The sequence below is a fragment of the Cryptomeria japonica genome, chromosome 8, assembly GCF_030272615.1.
Source record: "Cryptomeria japonica chromosome 8, Sugi_1.0, whole genome shotgun sequence".
NCBI lineage: Eukaryota > Viridiplantae > Streptophyta > Pinopsida > Cupressales > Cupressaceae > Cryptomeria > Cryptomeria japonica.
In genome coordinates this window covers 517,075,076-517,095,976 of record NC_081412.1, presented here as the reverse complement: position 1 = coordinate 517,095,976, position 20,901 = coordinate 517,075,076, and the positions used below count along the sequence as shown (strand labels likewise).

The 20,901-nt window shown below is 36.8% G+C and overlaps 1 protein-coding gene across 3 annotated transcripts in view; it reads right to left on the bottom strand.

The window, feature by feature from the left end:
* LOC131056059 (pectin acetylesterase 8) overlaps positions 1–20,901 on the bottom strand; it is a 252,809-nt gene that overhangs the window by 110,457 nt on the left and 121,451 nt on the right. For all 3 annotated transcript variants that reach the window (XM_059209803.1, XM_057990392.2, XM_057990383.2), the window contains one exon: positions 15,612–15,736. In XM_059209803.1, the coding sequence (XP_059065786.1) occupies positions 15,612–15,736 (125 nt within the window). The remainder of the gene's footprint in view (positions 1–15,611; positions 15,737–20,901) is intronic.

The following is a 20,901-nucleotide window of genomic DNA, read 5'->3' as shown; positions in this document are numbered from 1 at the left end:
ATGCCAGCCCGATTTTCTCAAATAGCTTTCGAAATGTTTCATTTTGAATTTTGTATTTTCCCTATCTGAAATGTAATGGGCAACTAGCAATATGATAGGCCCAACAAGTATAAATAAATCCATCTTAACAAAGAAAATGGACTTTGTATTCATTAAATTGTAGACTAAAAATGCATGCCAAAGAAATAATAGCCAATTTAATACTTTGAGCAAAGAGAATGTTGATTGAGGGAGGACCATGCTACTAAAACCAAGTTAGCTTTTGTACAATTTCTTTCACACTGATGGCTTTATGGTTGTAGGTAAGGGTATGGCACAAGACCCATTAATCCAAATGTACGATGGTAACAAAAATTACTGCTACTCCTTCCTTTTGACCCTTTCGGCCCACTTGAATTACATGCAAAATAAAGACATTCAAAAATGTTATGACCCCTTATACAAAACACATGAAATGGCAGTGTTTTCTTATTTCTCTGTTATGTTTAAAAGATTTTTATTGCATTATTTGTGAATGATGTAAAACTAAGTAATTACTATTATATACCCTATTTCTTTTTGGAGACTTGCATCACATATTAATTCAAATCAATATGAAAGTGGATCCTTTTAATTGAAATGTATATGAACGAATGAAAACTCTTGATAAATGATGAGCTTTTCCACAACTCTTCCTTTATTAGTAGATTTCAGAATAATAGATATATGCATATCTTTCAAATTATTGAAAACATGTATAAAAACCCTAATTAGGAACACTGAAAAGCCTTTTTGAGCTTTGCAAATAGTTTATTTTAAATAGTTTCACACTGGCACGGATTTTATGGTAATTTTCGAAGATGAAGCTGTCATGTCCCCATTCAATACTTAAAGAAAATAAGAATCAATGTATGATTGAATAAGTTTTAATTATAGATTTAAACTTGTTATTAAAAGAACTAATCAATACGCATCAATATCCTGAGAGGAAGTGATTGGTTAATGAAATGATTGCTATGAAGACAAGATCGATAGGAAACAATAGGGAAGGACAATCGACGAATGAGGAATTAGTAATAAATATTCCCAAGTGTTGATAGGAGTGGCAGTTCGTATGAAGAATGAAAGCCAAGCAATAATCAATCCACGATCATGAATATCAATCATACACATGATTGTTAATGATTAATGGGTAATGGTATGATATGCAGATCAGTAAAGCGACTAAGACGTTTATAAGCATTGGCAAATATTAGTTCGAGACAATGATCAAGAATACGGCAACCATGAACTCATTGCATTCCGATTCTTATGAAGGCAATACTCTCGATATATGATTAGAAGATTGATCACCGTAAGAATCCTTGAGGGACAGCATCTGGCAAGAAGAAAGGGACTAAGGACAACAAGCATACACATTATCGATTAACAGCATTTGGTAGACAAACAAAGTTCAATCATGGAAAATGAAGAATTATACAAGCCCAATTAAGAATAATGAAACGTATAGATAGAAGTAGCAATTTGGTTAGCATCAAGCAACAACCTGAAGACGTGATACCCCTTAATTATATTCTCACCAATAATCAAGGATATCGAAATGACTAATCGATGATTGGTTATAACATATGATGATAACAACAGTTGTTAAGAGATCGTTAATAATCGATTATGGACTAGGTTGCCGATTCGGGTTCAAGCACCGGTTCGGGTTCGAAGAACCGGTATGCCGGTATGGCAAAATTTTGAAAAGGGTTTTGGGTTCGTTAGTACAAAAACATGTAAATTATATATATATGCAACCTATAAGCATGAATTAAGATTAGCATGTCACATAGCATCATATAAACAAGAAAACCAACATAAACTTGTAATCATAGCATCATGATCATCCCATAACAGCATCATATACATCAAGTTTAATATAAAAATGATAAAATATTCAAGTATCATTGTTTCAACTTTCAACAATTTAAAGTTTGATCATCAAATGGATTCTCTAATTCGTCATCCTCATTCTCCTCCTCATCATTGACATTGACATTAGATGAATCAATGCCAATGCCAATGACACTTGCAATTGCACTTTAAGTTTGCTCGCTATCTAAGTCATCAAACGCAACAACCTGAGAAGTGAATTTATCCAAATCAGTATGTTTTGGCTCCATATCTCACATCTTCGTTTCCCCTTGCTTGTAGTCATGTTGCTTGTGTGAAATGAGCCAAGTTAATGTTGTAAAACTCACTATTAGGGTCATTTTAATTTTTTATGTGGTGGAATTCAAAAAAATTTAAATTTTGCAAAAAAAACATCCATTTTTGGGCTGTCAGACCCCTGGGTTCAACTTGGGTCCTCTTGGGTTCGACCTGGGTCCTCTTGGGTTCGCCTTGGTTCGAACCAGGCCTGTGAACCACGAACCTTGTCCGAACCACAGGCAAACCGGACCCGAACCCCGAACTAGAACCGTACCAAACCAATACCAAGGGTCTAGGGGGCCAAACCAGGTAACTCAGGAACTAATCAATACGCATCAATATCATGAGAGGAAGTGATTGGTTAATGAAATGATTGCTATGAAGACAAGATTGATAGGAAACAATAGGGAAGGACAATCGACAAATGAGGAATTAGCAATAAATATTCCCAAGTGTTGATAGGAATGGCACTTCGTATGAAGAATGAAAGCCAAGCAATAATCAATCCACAATCATGAATATTGATCATACACATGATTGTTAATGATTAATGGGTAATGGTATGATATGCAGATCAGTAAAGCGACTAGGAAGTTTATAAGCATTGGCAAATATTAGTTCGAGACAATGATCAAGAATACGGCAACCATGAACTCATTGCATTCTGATTCTTATAAAGGTAATACTCTTGATATATGATTAGAAGATTGATCACCGTAAGAATCCTTGAGGGACAGCAGTTGGCAAGAAGAAAGGGACTAAGGACAACAAGCATACACATTATTGATTAACAGCATTTGGTAGACAAACAAAGCTCAATCATGGAAAATGGAGAATTATACAAGCCCAATTAAGAATAATGAAACATATCGATAGAAGTAGCAATTTGGTTAGCATCAAGCAACAACCTGAAGACATGATACCCCTCAATTATATTCTCACCAATAATCAAGGATATCGAAATGACTAATCGATGATTGGTTATAACATATGATGATAACAACAATTGTTAAGAGATCGTTAATAATTGATTATGGATGGCAGCGACTAGAATAATTATATAATCAACTAATGTGATTTGCATAAATGGAAACGATGTGCATTTGAAGAGACATGGGACATATCTCTTGAGCGCATCCTATCATCTCAATTTGCAAGGTATAAGGAAGTGATCTATCTCATTCCATGAGGCATCAAAGGAGGGAATTGGGAATCCTTTTATCTCTCTATCCATAGTTGAATTTGTTTAGATAGAGCGCTTGTCTTATTGGCAAATCTGGTTGCCGGCATCTAAATACACATTGGAAACAACACCAGTATTGTTGCTAGAGTACATGTTCAGAATAGACCCAGGAACCTCATTATTCTAAGCGAATGTCACAGTCCGGTTGCATACACAGATTATCATATCTGACATAGAAGCACCTTGTAATTGATCAAGCATATCAGCATAATATACACATCATAAGATTATCTTGCATGGTAAAATAGACATATCAGACATAGCAGCGTTAGAAGGATCATTGCATAGTTCTATTATCGTAGCAGAAAAGGGCGAACTATATATCTGCATATCACAATGATTCTCATAACATTAGCAGATTGTACATAAATAACATAATATCGATTATTATCAATACATGAACTAATACTTAATCAACTTGCATAACTTACTGGTCATATTAGAAATAGCGGTGATTTAGCTATTCCAATCACTCATAAGAAGTATCCTTCACAGTGTTGATTACAACTATTAATAAATTAGTCTCTTTCAATTGAGGTCGCAAGGTAATTGTCCCTATTCCCTGAATTAGGCAAACGGGGACATTACAGTGGTATTAGAGCATAATCCTGCCAACCTATGGAAAATAGTTCATGCAAAACTTTCGATGCAAAAGAGGTATGTCAGCCATGGCAGAACAGTTAGCAACTGAATTTAGAACATTCATGGAGCAAACTAATGAGAAGTTTGAGAAGACCAATCAATTAATCCAACACGCTATTCAAAGTATGAACAACAATAATCATGGGAGACCTATCCCAAATTCAGGAAGAGACACTCATTCAAACCATTTGGAGAATGAACATTCAACCCAAAGCTCAGCCCTTAGGCCAACCATGCCTCCATTCCTACCAAGAGAAGAACATATTATGGAAGAAGAGGAACCGGCAACGAACAGTGTAGAGGAACTTGCACAGATGTATGTGGGATTAGTTCCTGAATTACAAAGACTTATTCCCTTTAAGGAATACTATGAGGTCAAGACCCGTGTTAATCCCAATAGAAGAAAAAGACACATCGACAAAGATCTCAAGGCAAGGATAAGCAAAATGTCCTTTCCCTACTTCGATGGGTCAGGGAAATCTACCGCCCAATCATGGGTCCAGAAATTGGACACATATCTATCACTTTGTCTCTAGTATATTCAGCACTTCCTCTATATGTTTGAGATGTTCCTCCCATGTTTTGCTGTAAATGAGAATGTCGTCAAAAAATATGAGAAGAAACTTTCTTAATTGTTGCCTGAAGGTGTGATTCATACAAGATTGAAAAGTGGCTGGAGTGTTCGTAAGTCCAAATGGAAGCACTAAGAATTCGAAATGCCCATAATGACATCTAAAGGCTGTTTTCTGCACATCTTGTATCCTGACCTTAAATCAATCTTGGAAAAATAACAAGCTCCATGTAGTTCATCCATCAGCTCGTCGATCCTAGGGATAGGATATCTATTTTTTATGGTTTTCTTATTTAAGGCCCTGTAATCAATACACATTCTCATGGTTCCATCTTTCTTTTTGACTAACACCACTGATGAGGCGGCTGAATGTGACCCATTTCCAATAGCTGCTTAATGGTTTTCTCAATTTCCTCTTTAAACTTGTGGGGGTGTCTATAAGGTGTGGTAATCACTAGTTTTGCTCCTTCTTCTAATTCAATAGAATGTTCAGAACCTCTTTTTGGGGGAAGGCCAGGTGGAATGTCTCCAAAGACCTTTTTGTGTCTTTCAAGGATGGGTTGTACGTCTATATGAATTCTCTATTCATCTGAAGGAGTTTTACCTAGTATCATACATTGAGCTACCCATTCACCTTGATCATGTCTAAGGATTTGTTCAATTTTATTACAAGATACTAGCTTGGGACACCCATCCGGCATGCCCTTTAAGATTACTTGTTTCCCTTCATGCTCAAAACATATCTCTAAATTAGGGCTATCCATGATGAACTGTCCCAAATGATTTATCCATGGCATTCCAAGGATAACATCATTTTGTATGTTTGCTACATAAAAATCCCTTTTGATTGTATGTTTCCCAAAAGTGATTTCTACTTGAGGGACTATTTTTATACATTGATTTATGGATCCATCTGCAAGGGCGACCTTAAATCCTGGAAAGTTTTGGGTTTTTAGTCTTCTTTTTGCCACCAAGTGTTGGCTAATGAAATCATGCGAAGCGCCTGTGTCTACTAAGGCAACCACCTTCTATCCTTTAAGAGTTCCCTTAATTCGAAAAGGTCTATTCATGTTCTGAGTGATGACTGCCAGTGATCCCTCCATTTTGTTGGTCTTAGCTCTCTTGCTAAATTCTTCTATTTGGTTTACTCTGCCTCTCTTACATTGATGCCCTTTTTCCCAAGGCTCCCTACATTTGAAACATAAATTTTTCTTCATTAATTCATCCCTCTTTTGGCACCTATGTCTTGTACTCCAAGGCTCCATACATAAATAGCATGGTTTCTCTAAATTGTTTCTCTTGGAATCATCTTTTCGGTAGGATAATTTGGAGTGGTAGATTTTTGTCTTTTCCTTGGATTGGTTAGACTCAACCCTCCTTGCCTTCCTGATAGCCTCAGCTAAATTTTGGGGTTCGAATGGTTTCACTACATTTTTGGTTAGGTCTTTGAGCCCCTCTATAAACATATGAGTTAGCCGCTTCTAGGATAGGTCAGGAATCATGACAGATAATTCTTGGAATTTGCTAATAAATTCATCCATTGTGCAAGTTTGTTTGAGGACCACTAATTCTTGAAAGTACCATTCAAAGTCTTTTTCGTCAAATCTGCTGGTAAGTTTTTGAGAGAATTCCCCATAGGAGTCAATACTTTGATGACCTAGGGAAACAAGTCCATTATGCCACCATTCATGAGCTGCTCCTTCTAGATGGAGAATCGCAAATTGGAGGGCCTTCTCTTCTGTCATGGGGCTTAGCGTGAAATAGATATTCAATTTTTGTAACCATGCATGGGCTATGAGTTTCCCTGATCCGTCAAAATTGGGAAGGGCTACTTTATTTACTTTGTGTTGGAGTTTTTTATTTTTATGCTTCCGGGGTGCTTCCCTACGCTTGTCCTCACAGAAATCTCTAAAGGATACCACTTCCCTGATATGAGGGTCTAGATCGGCATATGCTCTTGCAATCTCCTCAGTGCTAATTCTGTGTTGTTCTACTCCCTCCTCTTCCGGAGATGGTTCATCGTGAGGTAAGAATTGGGGTTGAGGCACTCTGGATGTTGAGCATTCATTATTATTCTCTGAATGATTAGAGCTAGTATCCCTTTTATTGATATTATGCCCTTTATTGGTTGAGTTCCCCATAGATTTCAAAGCTTGTAGGAGGGCCTGATTAGATTCTTTCATCTCCTTAATCAGGGAATGATTTGTTTGTTCCAAATAAGATCTCATCTCATTGGCGAATTCGTTCATGTTGGGTTTCTTCTTTCTCTAGTAGACTAACATAAACTCCACAGGATGGCAGGATTATGCTCTGATACCACTGTAATGTCCCTAGTGGGGAGTTGTCTATTCGACGATTAAGACCTGCAAACAAACGTTAGTATTCCCAAAATATGCTGGATAGGTAATCATGTGTGCTATTTATACAAGTAGTAAAGATATGCTATTCTACATATTCAACCATTAAATGCTCTTTGATTTATTGCTAACTACACAAAAATAGAAATCTTCCTTAGGTTGATCTTACCTTGATTGACCCAACCCTCTATTGAGAACTCTTTCTCAGTTGGGACAACCTGGTAATATCTGCCTAAGGCCTCTAGAGGATCTCTATTAATCAGTGAACTCATTAATGCTCTCAAACCTGGTAGAGATCCCACCTCTGTTCAAGCTTCCCTATCTCTAACATATGCATATGATTAACCTCTACAATATATATATTGCCTCTAAGAGATTCGTTACGAATCTCCCTTTGGATTTTTAATGTGGCTAAGGTAACCATGCTTTTCACATTTAATGCTTAAGTTACCTGTGGATTCTGGAAATGGCGTATACCCTCTATTCCTTCCCTTGTCACTAGGTTCTGGGGCATCCGCACTGGGTTTCTTTCTCTGCGTTTTTACTGGCAGTGGCCAGGCGTAGAAACGGCGACGCTTCCCAAGAGTCCGCCTGTGTGCGGGGCTATACGGCAAACACCCCGAGCTCTGGTCGCGTGATTGCCTTGCTGGTAGGGTTGGCGATTTCCTGGTCTTCACACTTCCCACCCTCGTCCGTGCTTTCTCCTCCCCCCTGTCCGTGTTTGCCAGATGTGCTATTCATATGCTTTGCGGCCATGTCTTGTGGTCGTGACCTTTGGATGTCACGCTTTGGGTTTACTTGCTATGTTTGTTTTAATTCATCTTTTACGTGTATCCTTCGTTATACTCCTATTTGATTCATTATGATTGTTTATTAATCAATGCTTGTATTATTATCCACTACTTTTATCATTTAACCATTATATTTTAATATTTAATCTTTTCTATTTTATTATTTATTATTAGGTACTCTTTATTAAAAGAATCATGATTTATTATTTATTTACTAGATTTATAATAATAATTATTATTTATCATTTATTATTATCTACAAATAATTTTATGACTTTATTATTTATTATTTACTTGATGTATAATAGTAATTATTATTTATCATTTATTATTACTTTACAAATAATAATTTATGATTAATATATAACATTTATTATTTACTTGATTTATAATAATACTTATTATTTATCATTTATTAATATTTACAAATAATAATTCGTGATTAACGATTTATTATTTTAATTGACAATGATCAATGTGTCTTTGACAAATTTAAGTACAGGGGTATATTTATTAATTGGGGGTCATTGCAAGGAACTTGCACAGATGTATGTGGGATTAGTTCCTGAAGTACAAAGACTTATTCCCTTTTAGGAATACTATGAGGTCAAGACCCATGTTAATCCCAATAGAAGAAAAAGACACATCAACAAAGATCTCAAGGCAAGGATAAGCAAAATGTCCTTGCCCTACTTTGATGGGTCAGGGAAATCTACCGCCCAATCATGGGTCTAGAAATTGGACACATATCTATCACTAAGTCCTATGACAGAGGAAAATGCCATCAAGTTCGCTACTCTTCACTTAGCTGGGATAGTACATGATTGGTGGCATCATGGCCTCATCACCCAAGGGCATCAACACATTACAACTTATGGCGAATTCACTCAAAGGCTCATCCAAAGGTTCGATCTAAGGCACCTAGAGTGGTACTTCAAATAATTAACACTACTCACTCGACAAGGGTCCATAGAGGACTATGCCAATGAATTCCAAAACTTAGCAGTCATGGTACCAGATCTCACTCAAGGAAGGCTTACATATCTATTTGTGGAGAACTCAAAGAGTCAATTAAGAAGATAGTAAACCCATTGGAACCCCAAAGTTTGGGTGAAGCTATATGAAGGGCCATCAAAGTTGAAGCCAACTATTCCAAAGATAAACCAAAATATATGTCCAAAGCTTATCCAAGGAAGACCGTGCTACTTTTGCAAGGAAATATGGAGACCTAGACATAGGTGCCAAACCAAAGATGGCCTAGAACAAAGAGAAGACCTAAGGAGGAAGAATCTATGTTTCAAATGCAACGAACCCTGGAGGCACAACCATCAATGTAAAAAGGGTCAAATACATCAAATAGAAGAAAAAGAAGATATTAAAACATTCAAGGAAAAATAAAATTAGCTTGAATGTGAATGAATACTATTCCACATAGGTTAATAATATTGTAATTAAAGTAGCATCAACGTAAGAAGGTAGATATCATTAATAAAATTTCCTAAAAAGATTTAATAATGCATATAGATACAGAATAATTAGGACGAATGACTTGTGAAAGGGTCCATCCTAGAACATATAGATCCTTAAGGACATTACCTTAAAGATTTAAGCAATCTGGTTCCAATCAACGAAAAGAGGGAAGTGAGAATGGTGGTCAAGATAGTAAGGGCCGCCAAGTAGATGCTTGTTGTCGGAAAGACTCAATAAAGACCCCATTTCTTCCAAAGAATAAGTAGGGGAGTGAGGATGTGGAAAGCAAATAAGGACCGCCAAGTGGAGTAAGAAGGTTGTAGAGAACAACCTCTCTTAGGCTTGGTGTAGAAATGGTTTCGATAGGCTCTCCCTCCCTCCCAAGAAGGGGATGAGAATGGCACAAAGGCTGACCTGATCTGCCAAGCAGAGCAAGTAAGTCTCTTAGGCTTGGTGTAGAAATGGCTCAAGGGAAGTCCCCATTCCTTCCAAGTATAAATAGAGACTAATATAAAGTCAAGTAATGTAAGGGAATGAGAATGGCATAAAGGTTGACCTGAGCCGCCAAGCAGAGCAAGTCAGTCTCTTAGGCTTGATATAAAAATGGCTCAAGGGAAGCCCCCATTCCTTCCAAGCATAAAGAAATGTAGAGGAATTATGGCACAAAGAAGGCGGTTCCTCTCAAGATTGGATTAATTGGGTCAAGGAAGCCAGTTCCTCCCAAGTTGGACAGAGATGGCTCAAGGAAGCCAGTCTCCCTCAAGTAGACAGAATGGCTCAAGGAAGCCGGTCCCTCTCAAGTTGGGCAATAGCTCAAAGAAATCTAGTCCCTCCCAAGTTGGACAGAGATGGCTCAAGGAAGCCATTCTCTCTCAAATGGGGCATAACGGCTCAAGGAAGCCAGCCCCTCTAAGTTGCCATAGATGCAATGAAAAATAAGTAGAAAATTTTTCTAACATTTATCATTACTTTAATTTATATGATTATATGTTTGGTACTACTAATCTATATGAAGGTTCATCCATGAATGAAGACAAGGAAGGAGGAAATTGCTTGAGGACAAGCAAATTCAAGAGGGGCGGACTGTCATGTCCCCATTCAATACTTAAAGAAAATAAGAATCGATGTACGATTGAATAAGTTTTAATTAAAGATTTAAACTTATTACTAAAAGAAATAATCAATACGCATCAATATCATGAGAGGAAGTGATTGGTTAATGAAATGATTGCTATGAAGATAAGATCGATAGGAAACAATAGGGAAGGACAATCGACGAATGAGGAATTAGTAATAAATATTCCCAAGTGTTGATAGGAATGGCAGTTCGTATGAAGAATGAAAGCCAAGCAATAATCAATCCATGATCATGAAAATCGATCATACACATGATTGTTAATGATTTATGGGTAACGGTATGATATGCAGATCAGTAAAGCAACTAAGACGTTTATAAGCATTCGCAAATATTAGTTTGAGACAATGATCAAGAATACGGCAACCATGAACTCATTGCATTCCGATTCTTATAAAGGCAATACTCTCGATATATGATTAGAAGATCGATCACCATATGAATCCTTGAGGGATAGCATCCGGCAAGAAGGAAGCGACTAAGGACAACAAGCATACACATTATCGATTAACAGCATTTGGTAGACAAACAAAGCTCAATCATGGAAAATGGAGAATTATGCAAGCCCAATTAAGAATAATGAAACGTATCGATAGAAGTAGCAATTTGGTTAGCATCAAGCAACAACCTGAAGACGTGATACCCCTCAATTATATTCTCACCAATAATCAAGGTTATCGAAATGACTAATCGATGATTGGTTATAACATATGATGATAACAACAGTTGTTAAGAGATCGTTAATAATTGATTATGGATGGCAGTGACTAGAATAATTATATAATCAACTAATGTGATTTGCATAAATGGAAACGATGTGCATTTGAAGAGACATGGGACATATCTCTTGAGAGCATCCTATCATCTCAATTTGCAAGGTATAAGGAAGTGATCTATCTCATTCCATGAGGCATCGAAGGAGGGAATTGGGAATCCTTTTATCTCTTTATCCATAGTTGAATTTGTTTAGATAGAGCGCTTGTCTTATTGGCAAATCTGGTTGTGGGCATCTAAATACACATCGGAAACAACACCAGTATTGTTGCTAGAGTACATGTTCAGAATAGACCCAAGAACCTCATTATTCTAAGCGAATGTCACAGTCTGGTTGCATACACAGATTATCATATCTGACATAGAAGCACCTTGTAATTGATCAAGCATATCAGCATAATATACACATCATAAGATTATCTTGCATGGTAAAAATCATAGTTTTAAAAATCGCCAACTCGCCTCGAACTCGCCACGGACTTGCGAGTCCTTTGGCGCCGTGAGTCGACTCGCCTAGGACTCGCAAGGCGAGTCCAGGCGAGTCCCTGCGAAAGACTCGTGAGTCTTTCTCAAAGACTCGTGCGAGTCTTTTGCTCGGACTCGCGAGTCTTTCGCAGGGACTCGCGGGCCCAAAAAAATACGCCCGTAAAGGGTAAAAAAAGAGTTTTTATTTTATTTCTCACTTCATTTTGGTTTTTCTTTGGCTATAGCAGGTTAGAAATGTTTGGAGGAGTAGAGGGAAGAAGGAAAAATCAGCAAGAGAGATCTAGGTAAGGATTTTTTCTCTTTTTTTTTTTTTTTCATTTGAATCATTTCATTGTTTTGAAACTGAAAAAAATCTTGAAAAACAAGGGGATATGCTGCCAAATTTTTTTCTATTTTCTTTCCTAAGTTATTTCCTCTTTTTTTTTATCTTGTTTTTGAATGCCATTTTTCCCAAATGATTCATTGTCATTTTTTTTGTTGATTTTCCATAAAACCCTGCTGATTTTTTTTTTTTCATGTTAAATCAGCAATGGCAAGTTCAACTCCAAGGGCAACCCCAAGGTCAGGAAGACAAAGAGATAAAGCTTGGAAATATGGGATTGCAGGAAGCAAAAAGGGGGAGGTCACTTGCACAGAATGCACAAAATGGATGACTGGTGGAATCAATAGATTAAAATACCACCTTGCACAAATACCTGGATATGGTGTGGAGGCATGCCCCAAATCAACTCCTAAAATTATTAGAGAGATGAAGGCCATTCTTGCTGAGAATGATATGCATAAGGAAGAAAGGCAAAAAACAAGAGAAGCCATGGCAGCTGCAATGAATCCCACATTGCCCACTTTGGGTCCCATTGGTCACAGTCGGGGTCGTCAGTCACTTTCATCTTTTGGTGACAATGAGGGTGAGGCTAGTGGCACTCCTGTTAGATCAGACCCTAATTTTTTTGTACCACACAATGTTCCAAGTGCACAACCTTCACTTGAAGGTACAGGATGGAATAGAGAGAATCATGAACAAGCACAGATAGCAGCTTCAAACTTTTGGTTTTACAATAATCTATCTTTCAATGCAGCAAACAATGTGTATTGGGAAAGTTTTGTTAATGCATGTACAGTGGTGGGTAAGGGGTTTAAGGCCCCAACAGGTCATGACTTCAGTGGGCCATTGCTAGAGAAAGCTATGCAAAATACACAAGGTGTGGTTGATAATCAGAAAAGGTATTGGAAGAGAAAAGGATGCAGCATTTTATCTGATGGATGGATTGATGGACGAAATACGACTCTTCTCAACTTCTTGGTGGCTTCAAATGGTGCAATGGTATTCATAAAATCTGTTGATACCTCAAATGAAATAAAAAATGCAGAGACTTTGTGTAATCTGTTGGATGGTGTGGTTCGGGAAGTCGGAGTTGAGAATGTTGTCCAAATTATCACAGACAACGCAGCTGCATATGTATCTGCAGGTAGAATGCTTATGGAGAGGCATCCTTCGATTACATGGAGTCCTTGTGCTGCACATTGCTTGGACTTGGTGCTAGAGGACATTGGGAAGATTGGATGGGTGAAGAAGGTGGTTGAAGATGCAAAAAGTGTCACCAAATTCATCTACAACCATACTTGGGTGCTTGCTTTGATGAGAAAACACACAAATGGCAAGGACCTTGTGCGACCTGGAGTGACACAATTTGCTAGCCACTTCATCACTTTGCAAAGCATTCTTAGTGCCATTCCTCATCTTAAGCAGATGTTTGTGTCAGATGCTTGGTTGGGGTCTGCATACTCCAAAAGACCTGAAGCAGAGAAGATTGTGAGCATTGTTTTTGATGAAGGGTTCAATAAAAGTGGAGAGGAGTTGACTGCGGTAAGTAACAAACACAAAAGTAAAGTTTATACAATCTTGTCTATTTGCTGATTTTATTTTTTAGGGGTTGATTTTGTACTAATTTAAAATTTGTTTTAATTTTTTTAGGTGACAGAACCTTTGGTAAGGGTTCTTCGTATGGTGGATGGAGAGGGCATGCCAATGGGTTTCATTTATGAGGCCATGGATAGGGCCAAAGAGGCCATTTCACATTACTATCGTGGAAATACAAGAAAATGTGAAATCCTTTGGCGCATCATTGATCGTAGGTGGACAAACCAACTCCACCAACCGATACATGCCTTCGCCTACTTTTTGAGCCCGAAATTCTACTTCTCTGATTCATTTAGGGCTGATGAGGAGGTCATGGCAGGTGTTATTACATGCATTGATAAGATGACACCTGATCCTGAGTTGAGAGACAAGGTTCTTGATGAGTTGGAGGTGAGATTTGATATTTGCAATTGCTCTATCTTTATTTATGAATTTGGAAATGTTCATTATTGAATTTGAGTTTGACACTTTGACTATCTAGTATCTATTTCTGAATTTGGAAATGTTCATTGTTCAAGATCTAGAAAAGTGCAGAGGGGAGACTCTTCTCATCACAACTAGCAATTGATAGGAGAGGAAAACAACAACCAGGTAAAAAATTTAGTAACTTAGTTCAATAGTGCAAGAAAAAACCTACAAACTTGATTGTTACATTTTTTTCTCAATTCTAATATTTCTAAATGTTTTTTGTAGATTTATGGTGGGAGAATTATGGTGCCGGCACACCTAATCTTCAAAAGATAGCTATCCGTGTTTTGTCTCAGCCATGCAGTGCTTCTGGGTGTGAACGAAATTGGAGTGTCTTTGAGAGCATTCACACAAATAAGAGAAATAGATTGTCACAAAAGCGGCTCAATGATCTAGTATTTGTTCGGTACAACCTTCGCCTTCGAGTTAGACAGGTGGAGGGTGTTTCACATGAGGCCATTGACTTGGATGAAATTGATCCATATGGTGATTGGACCATGAATGAACAAAATGATGGTGATGATGTCCTCCTTACCGAAGAAGAAATTGCAGAAATAGAGAGAGGAGCAGCACAAGATGCAAAAGGAGCAAGATTGGATGAAATGGAGGATGAAGATGAGGACGAAGATGAGGATGATGATGAGGACTTTGACTTTGAAGAAGAATCATCTCACCATTTAGATACCACAACACCCACTGCTACTACTTCTAGCTCAAGGCCTGAAAAATTGAGCTATATTAGGAAAAATACAAAGAGGAAGATGTAGTCTTCTCTTTGGTTTGTTCATTCACATTGTTGTTTTTCACATTTGGAGTTGGACTTGGACATATCATTATATGTAATTTTGTGAACATTTATATACTTATGCTGCCATTATACATTTTAGAGTTGAAACTTGAAACTTGAATATGCTGCCATGAATGATGAAATTTCAAATATTGCGTGTTTGTAGATCATATGACATGTGTAATGTTTCAATTATGGCACTTATGTTCTCTAAATGCATTAATTTCTTTATGTTTTTTTTGTAAAACTACAGTTTTTTTTTTTGCCGAGTCTTTGCTGAGTCTTTCGCAAGTCTTTCACGAGTCCGAGTCCGAGTCCAAAATTTTGGTTTGCCGAGTCCAAGGCGAGTCCGAGATTTTCAACTATGGTAAAAATAGACATATCAGACATAGCAGCGTTAGAAGGACCATTGCATAGTTCTATTATCGTAGCAGAAAAGGGCGAACTATATATCTGCATATCACAATGATTCTTATAACATTAGCGGATTGTACATAAATAACATAATATCGATTATTATCAATACATGCATTAATACTTAATCAACTTGCATAACTTACTGGTCATATTAGAAATAGCGGTGATTTAGCTATTCCAATCACTCATAAGAAGTATCCTTCATAGTGTTGATTACAACTATTAAGAAATTAGTCTCTTTCAATTGAGGTTGCAAGGTAATTGTCCCTATTCCCTGAATTAGGCAAACGGGGGCATTACAGAAGCCACTTGGTAAAAAGGGTATCTAAAAAAGAAAGAAAAAAACTAATGCAAAAACAAAAGATTAAAGCCCTCACTCATCAAGGAAGAAGCTACCATCTCCAATGCATTTCACTTTAGCATTTTGAGGAAGAAGCTCTCGAAAATTGTCACAATGTAGAAATGATGCTAATCCACCAGCAGAGCATCCAGAAAGGAAACCCTGCAACTCATTTCATTTTATATACAATACCCAAATAAGCATGTGCTAGTAACATCAATTAAATTACTGATAATATTGCTTGTACTGTTTAAATATATTTTAATAAAAACATTTGTATATCTATAAAAACAAAGTGTAATTTGTTGCTACATTTTAAACTACTTTGATTGGGTATCATAAATGCTTACTCTAAAAACTAGATAGTTGTTTTGAAGACATAGTAATCTTAGTGGCATAAATGACATAATGCACTTAAAAGAATTTCTATGGATTCAAATTCAATAAAAACCAATATCACATAATAAGAATATTTATATTCACACATAATATTTCTTTTACTAAGCATCTACCAAATCCCCTTTAAGGAGAAGAAATAAAGTATATTGAAGTCCCCGAGTGACCAAAATAGGTCAATGGGACTTGAAAGTATAGAGATAGTAGCAAAAAGGGTCAGCAAGAGAATGAAAAAAATCTACAAACTAGAAGATTACTAAAAGCAAAAGAAAAGTTGAAGTTAACAAGAGGCTGCAAAGAAGCTACAAACTACAAGATAACTAAAAGAAAAACAAAAGTTGGAGTCAACAAGAGGCTACAAACTAAAAGATTACCAAAAGAAAACGAAATTTGAAAGGGTCAATCTAATTTGGGAAAATCCAAGCCTAGTCAAAATCAAAAGAACCCATGAGATGAACAAGATGTCTAAAAATACTCTATAAAAAGTTCAAATATTCATGTTCTAGGAGAAAAGATTCATCATTGATGAAAATAGAATCAAGGATGTTAGAATATTGAAATGGAAAATAAATTGTCTAATCTATATAACTAGAAAAGGAACCTACATACTCATTGATAATAGTGAAGGCAAGGATACAATATTTGCTAATATCCCATGTAGAATGCTCCAAGCTAAGAGGTATTGGCTAGATGACAATAGGGGTTGTAAAAAATGTTGGCTCAAAACTGCATTTGAAGCTCTCATAACATCCATGGTCAATGATCCTCCATCATCTAAGATAGTACTAGAGGTGGGAAAGAAACTAGTGATGCATTCCTAAATATGATATCCCAATTGGGAAGTGAGACATAGTGGAAACACAGTGCCTCAAGTAATCGGTGGGGTGCTTTTGTCCAAGTGCGTGTCAAGATTGTGCATGTGGAAGTATTTAATGTCACTAATCTATCAATTGTGTGAAAATTTACGGTGTCTCAAGAGTCTGATGCCTCCAATATCAGCAATAGGTTAGAAGAAAAAGGTGATCAACTTTGTGGTCTTGGTCAATTGTGTAGAGATAAAAGCCCTTACTACACAATCACAAATTAGTTTAACTCTTTTTAATAATTATTTGGACAGGAGAGTCAAGGAGAAGGCCCCTTCATCTCTAAAAAATTGTTGCTAGGCCTGCAAACTTAGTTTGGAGGGCAATTTAAAAAAATATTAACAAAAAAGAGGAATGCATCCTTATGGGACTAGTAAATTAACCATGGATTAAAAACTTCCAATCTCCATGTTTATGCTCTTTGCTCTACTTATATAGTCTTTTCCTTTCTATATAAATATTTTACTTAGCTCTTTGTCATGATCCCACATTTTTGTAATAAAACATTTCCATTTTTTTAATATTATTGTAACTTAATTAATGATGACTCCTTATTTCTTAATATATCTATTGATCATATTTTTAATTAAATAATGTTAAATATTAATGAGCTTTGTCATAAAATATTAACACATAATATAATATAACAAACATACAAAACAAAATAAATTATCATATTAATATAACATTATATTTATCATATAATAATAATTTAAACTACGATATTAAATTTAAATCGCCCAAGAAATACTTTATAAAGTGTTATGAAAATAATCTCCTAAATGCACCATACGATATAAACTCCATCGCACATAGTCTAAAGGTAATTATGTTAACAAGTGTGATTAAAACTTATGCTAAATGGAAACGGCGGCATCGATCAACGAGGGCGTCCACGAGGGTAGCGGCTGGAAGAGGGAGCCATCACCACCGCTCACCACCAGCAGACACGTCCCGTGGAGGTATCCACTCCAAACGCCTCCCCCCGCTGGTATAAGGATGTGAGCCGAAAGGGAGGAAGGAAAAAAGGAGACGGACGAGGATTTAGCGCGGGATAACAGTGACGGAAGGCACAGGAGATAGCGAACGGAGAAGGACGCACGGGAAACGGGATAAAGGGAAGCAGCGGCAGGAGACGCAGGTAAGACAATTTTGACCCTTGTTCACATCTGCAATAATATATTATAGAATGAGGTTTTATACTTATAAATAGATTACTTTAAATTCATAGGTACATAAATGTTTGGTAGTTTGTTAATTCACAATTATTTAGGTAAAATACAATTCTCTACAAAAATAGGAATGATTTAATGAATACAAATATAATCTATTGACATATATATATATATATAAATATATATATGTATATATATATATATGGGCATACCATATAAATACATCTACACATATTAAATAAATTAATAAATAATATACAATTACTAATTAAGGATGAACCACATTATGCAATTAAGGGCTAGAAGAATGATCTCTACTAAGATAATAAATTAAGCAATTACATATCCAAACCCAGTGAGATAAATGAGGAATTAGGCAACAAGGATAGCAGGAACTAGGCCTCTGTCAGGTAGGCCACCCACTGAAATTGACAAAGGGCTTCTGGCAGGAGGGCCAAGGGGGAGTGTACCGCCCTTGGGCCTGATAAGCGCTACGGGCATCCTAAGGTAGCTTATCCTCTTGATCCCACTAGGAATTAAATATGGAATTGACTTATTGATAACAAATGAACTCAAATGAATTTTGACTAATTACACCCTAGATGAATTAATCAATCATTAAAATTTATTGTTTACATGTTGGGACATTACACTCTTGGTGTGTAATTTCCCTCGTTGGGACTCAATTTAGCAATGCCAAATTTTTCCCAAGTCCCATCTGTTGTGAGGTATTCACACATTGCCCCATTGCAAATGGGGACCCCCACTTTTTCGCTTCCTAGGTTAGTCATCTTAGCTTAGTTGTTAGTTGTGTCCTTGCTATTAGCCTTTGCATTAGAGAAGCATAAGTTCTTAAAATGGCTAGGAGTCAGGTGAATAGCCTTGTGTGAAATGTGAAGTAAGTGAGTAAGCTTATAGGGTTTGCATGTCATGCTGGTTAATCAGGAGTCTAGCTAAAGAGTTGAATAAAATTGTTGATAGCGTCAATGCAAGAGTTCAAGGTTGTAGGTAAGCTCCAATTGTTTTAATTTTCCCTTGAGTCTTTTTCTTAAGAATTGGTGTAAGTATGAGTTTGAGCAATTGAATGAATTATTCCAAGGATTGAAATCTTGTGCAATGAAGTGATTAATAAGATCATTTGTAATCTGCCTCATCTCTAAGTCTTCTCTAGGTTTTAACTTCGTGACTCACACTTTTGAAGCGAACTTCATGTTTGAAGGATATGGAGCGAACTTCATGAGTAAGACTTTTGGAGTGAACTTCATGCTTGGGAGATTTGGAGCGAGCATCTTCATGTTGGAAGTGGAGGAATGAAGGAAATTGCCTACTTCATGATCAAACACTCAAGAGCAAGCTACATGAGTTCACCATTTGAATCAAAATTCCTACTTCATGACTTGAGCAAGTGGAGCAAAATTCATACTTCATGACTTGAGCAAGTGGAGTGAAATTCACACTTCATGACTTCACCTTTTGGAGAGAACTCTTAACTTCATGAGTTGATGATCTCAAGAAAACTTCATGGGTTGGGGTATTGGAGCGAATTTCACCTTCAAGGATTCACAAGTGTAATGGAAGAAAGAAGATGAAAGAAATTTGGAATCACTCACTTCATGTTCAAGCAGTTGCAAGCAAACTTCATGACTTCATGTTTTGGAGCGAAATTCATGAATAAGGAGGTTGGAACGAATTGCATCTTCAAGCCTTCATGAGCAAAGTTGGGAAAAAATGAATGAAACAAATTTGAGAACATGAACTTCATGAATTCAACCTTTAGAGCGAACTTCATGAGTTGCAAGAGTGGAGCGAAATCACAACTTCAAGAGTTGCAAGAGTGGAGCGAAATCACAACTTCATGAGTTGCAAAAGTGGAGCGAAATCCTTACTTCATGAGTTGAGCAACCCAAGCGAAATTCCTACTTCATGACCTCACAATTTGGAGCGAATTTCACATTTGAAGCAACTTCATGAGTTGAAGTATTGGAGCGAACTTCAGGTTTTAAGAGTTTGGAGCGAATTTCACATTTAAGACAACTTCATGAGTTAAAGTATTGGAGCGAACTTCAGGTTTGAAGAGTTTGGAGTGAATTTCACATTTAAGACAACTTCACAAGTTAAAGCAAAGAAGCGAACTTTAGGTTTGAAGAGTTTGGAGCGGATTTCATGTTTGGAAAAGACCAGCAAGCCTAGCAAGCAAGGCAATGGAAATAAGACTTCATGTGCATACCCCTTAGATCGATATTTACAACTTCATGAGTTGCCACTTTGGAGCGAATTTTCGCAACTTCATGAGTTACCATCTTGGAGCGGATTCTGCAACTTCATGAGTTGGAGTAGTGGAGCGGATTTTGCAACTTCATTAGTTGGAGTATTGGAGTGGATTTTGTAACTTCATGAGTTGGAGTACTGCAGCGAACTTTATGTTTGAGTGATTAGGAGCGAACTTCATGTTTTGACGAAATGGAGTGAATTTCACACAAACAAACTTCATACAAATGAACTTCGTGAGTTAGAGATCATGAGCGAATATCAACTTCATGAATCAAGCTACATAAGCGAATTTTAACTTCATGTTTGAGATAAGCAAACTTCATGTAGAGAGCTTCAAGAGCAAATTTCAACTTCATAACCCAAGGTATATGAGCGAGTTTTACATTTTGAGGACGAATGAACTTCATAAAATGGTATATAAGAACGAACTTCATGAACTCACCCGCATGAGTGAATATTATGATTTGATCTACATTAGCAACTTCATAATATCAGCAAGGTGAGCGACTTCAAAAGTCAAGGTATATGAGCGAGGTTCAAGAAAATGAATGGAAGTGAGTTCAAAGACAAAGTCAAGGACAACTTCATGAATATCAAGGGTGAAGTAAACTTCAAGAGCTCC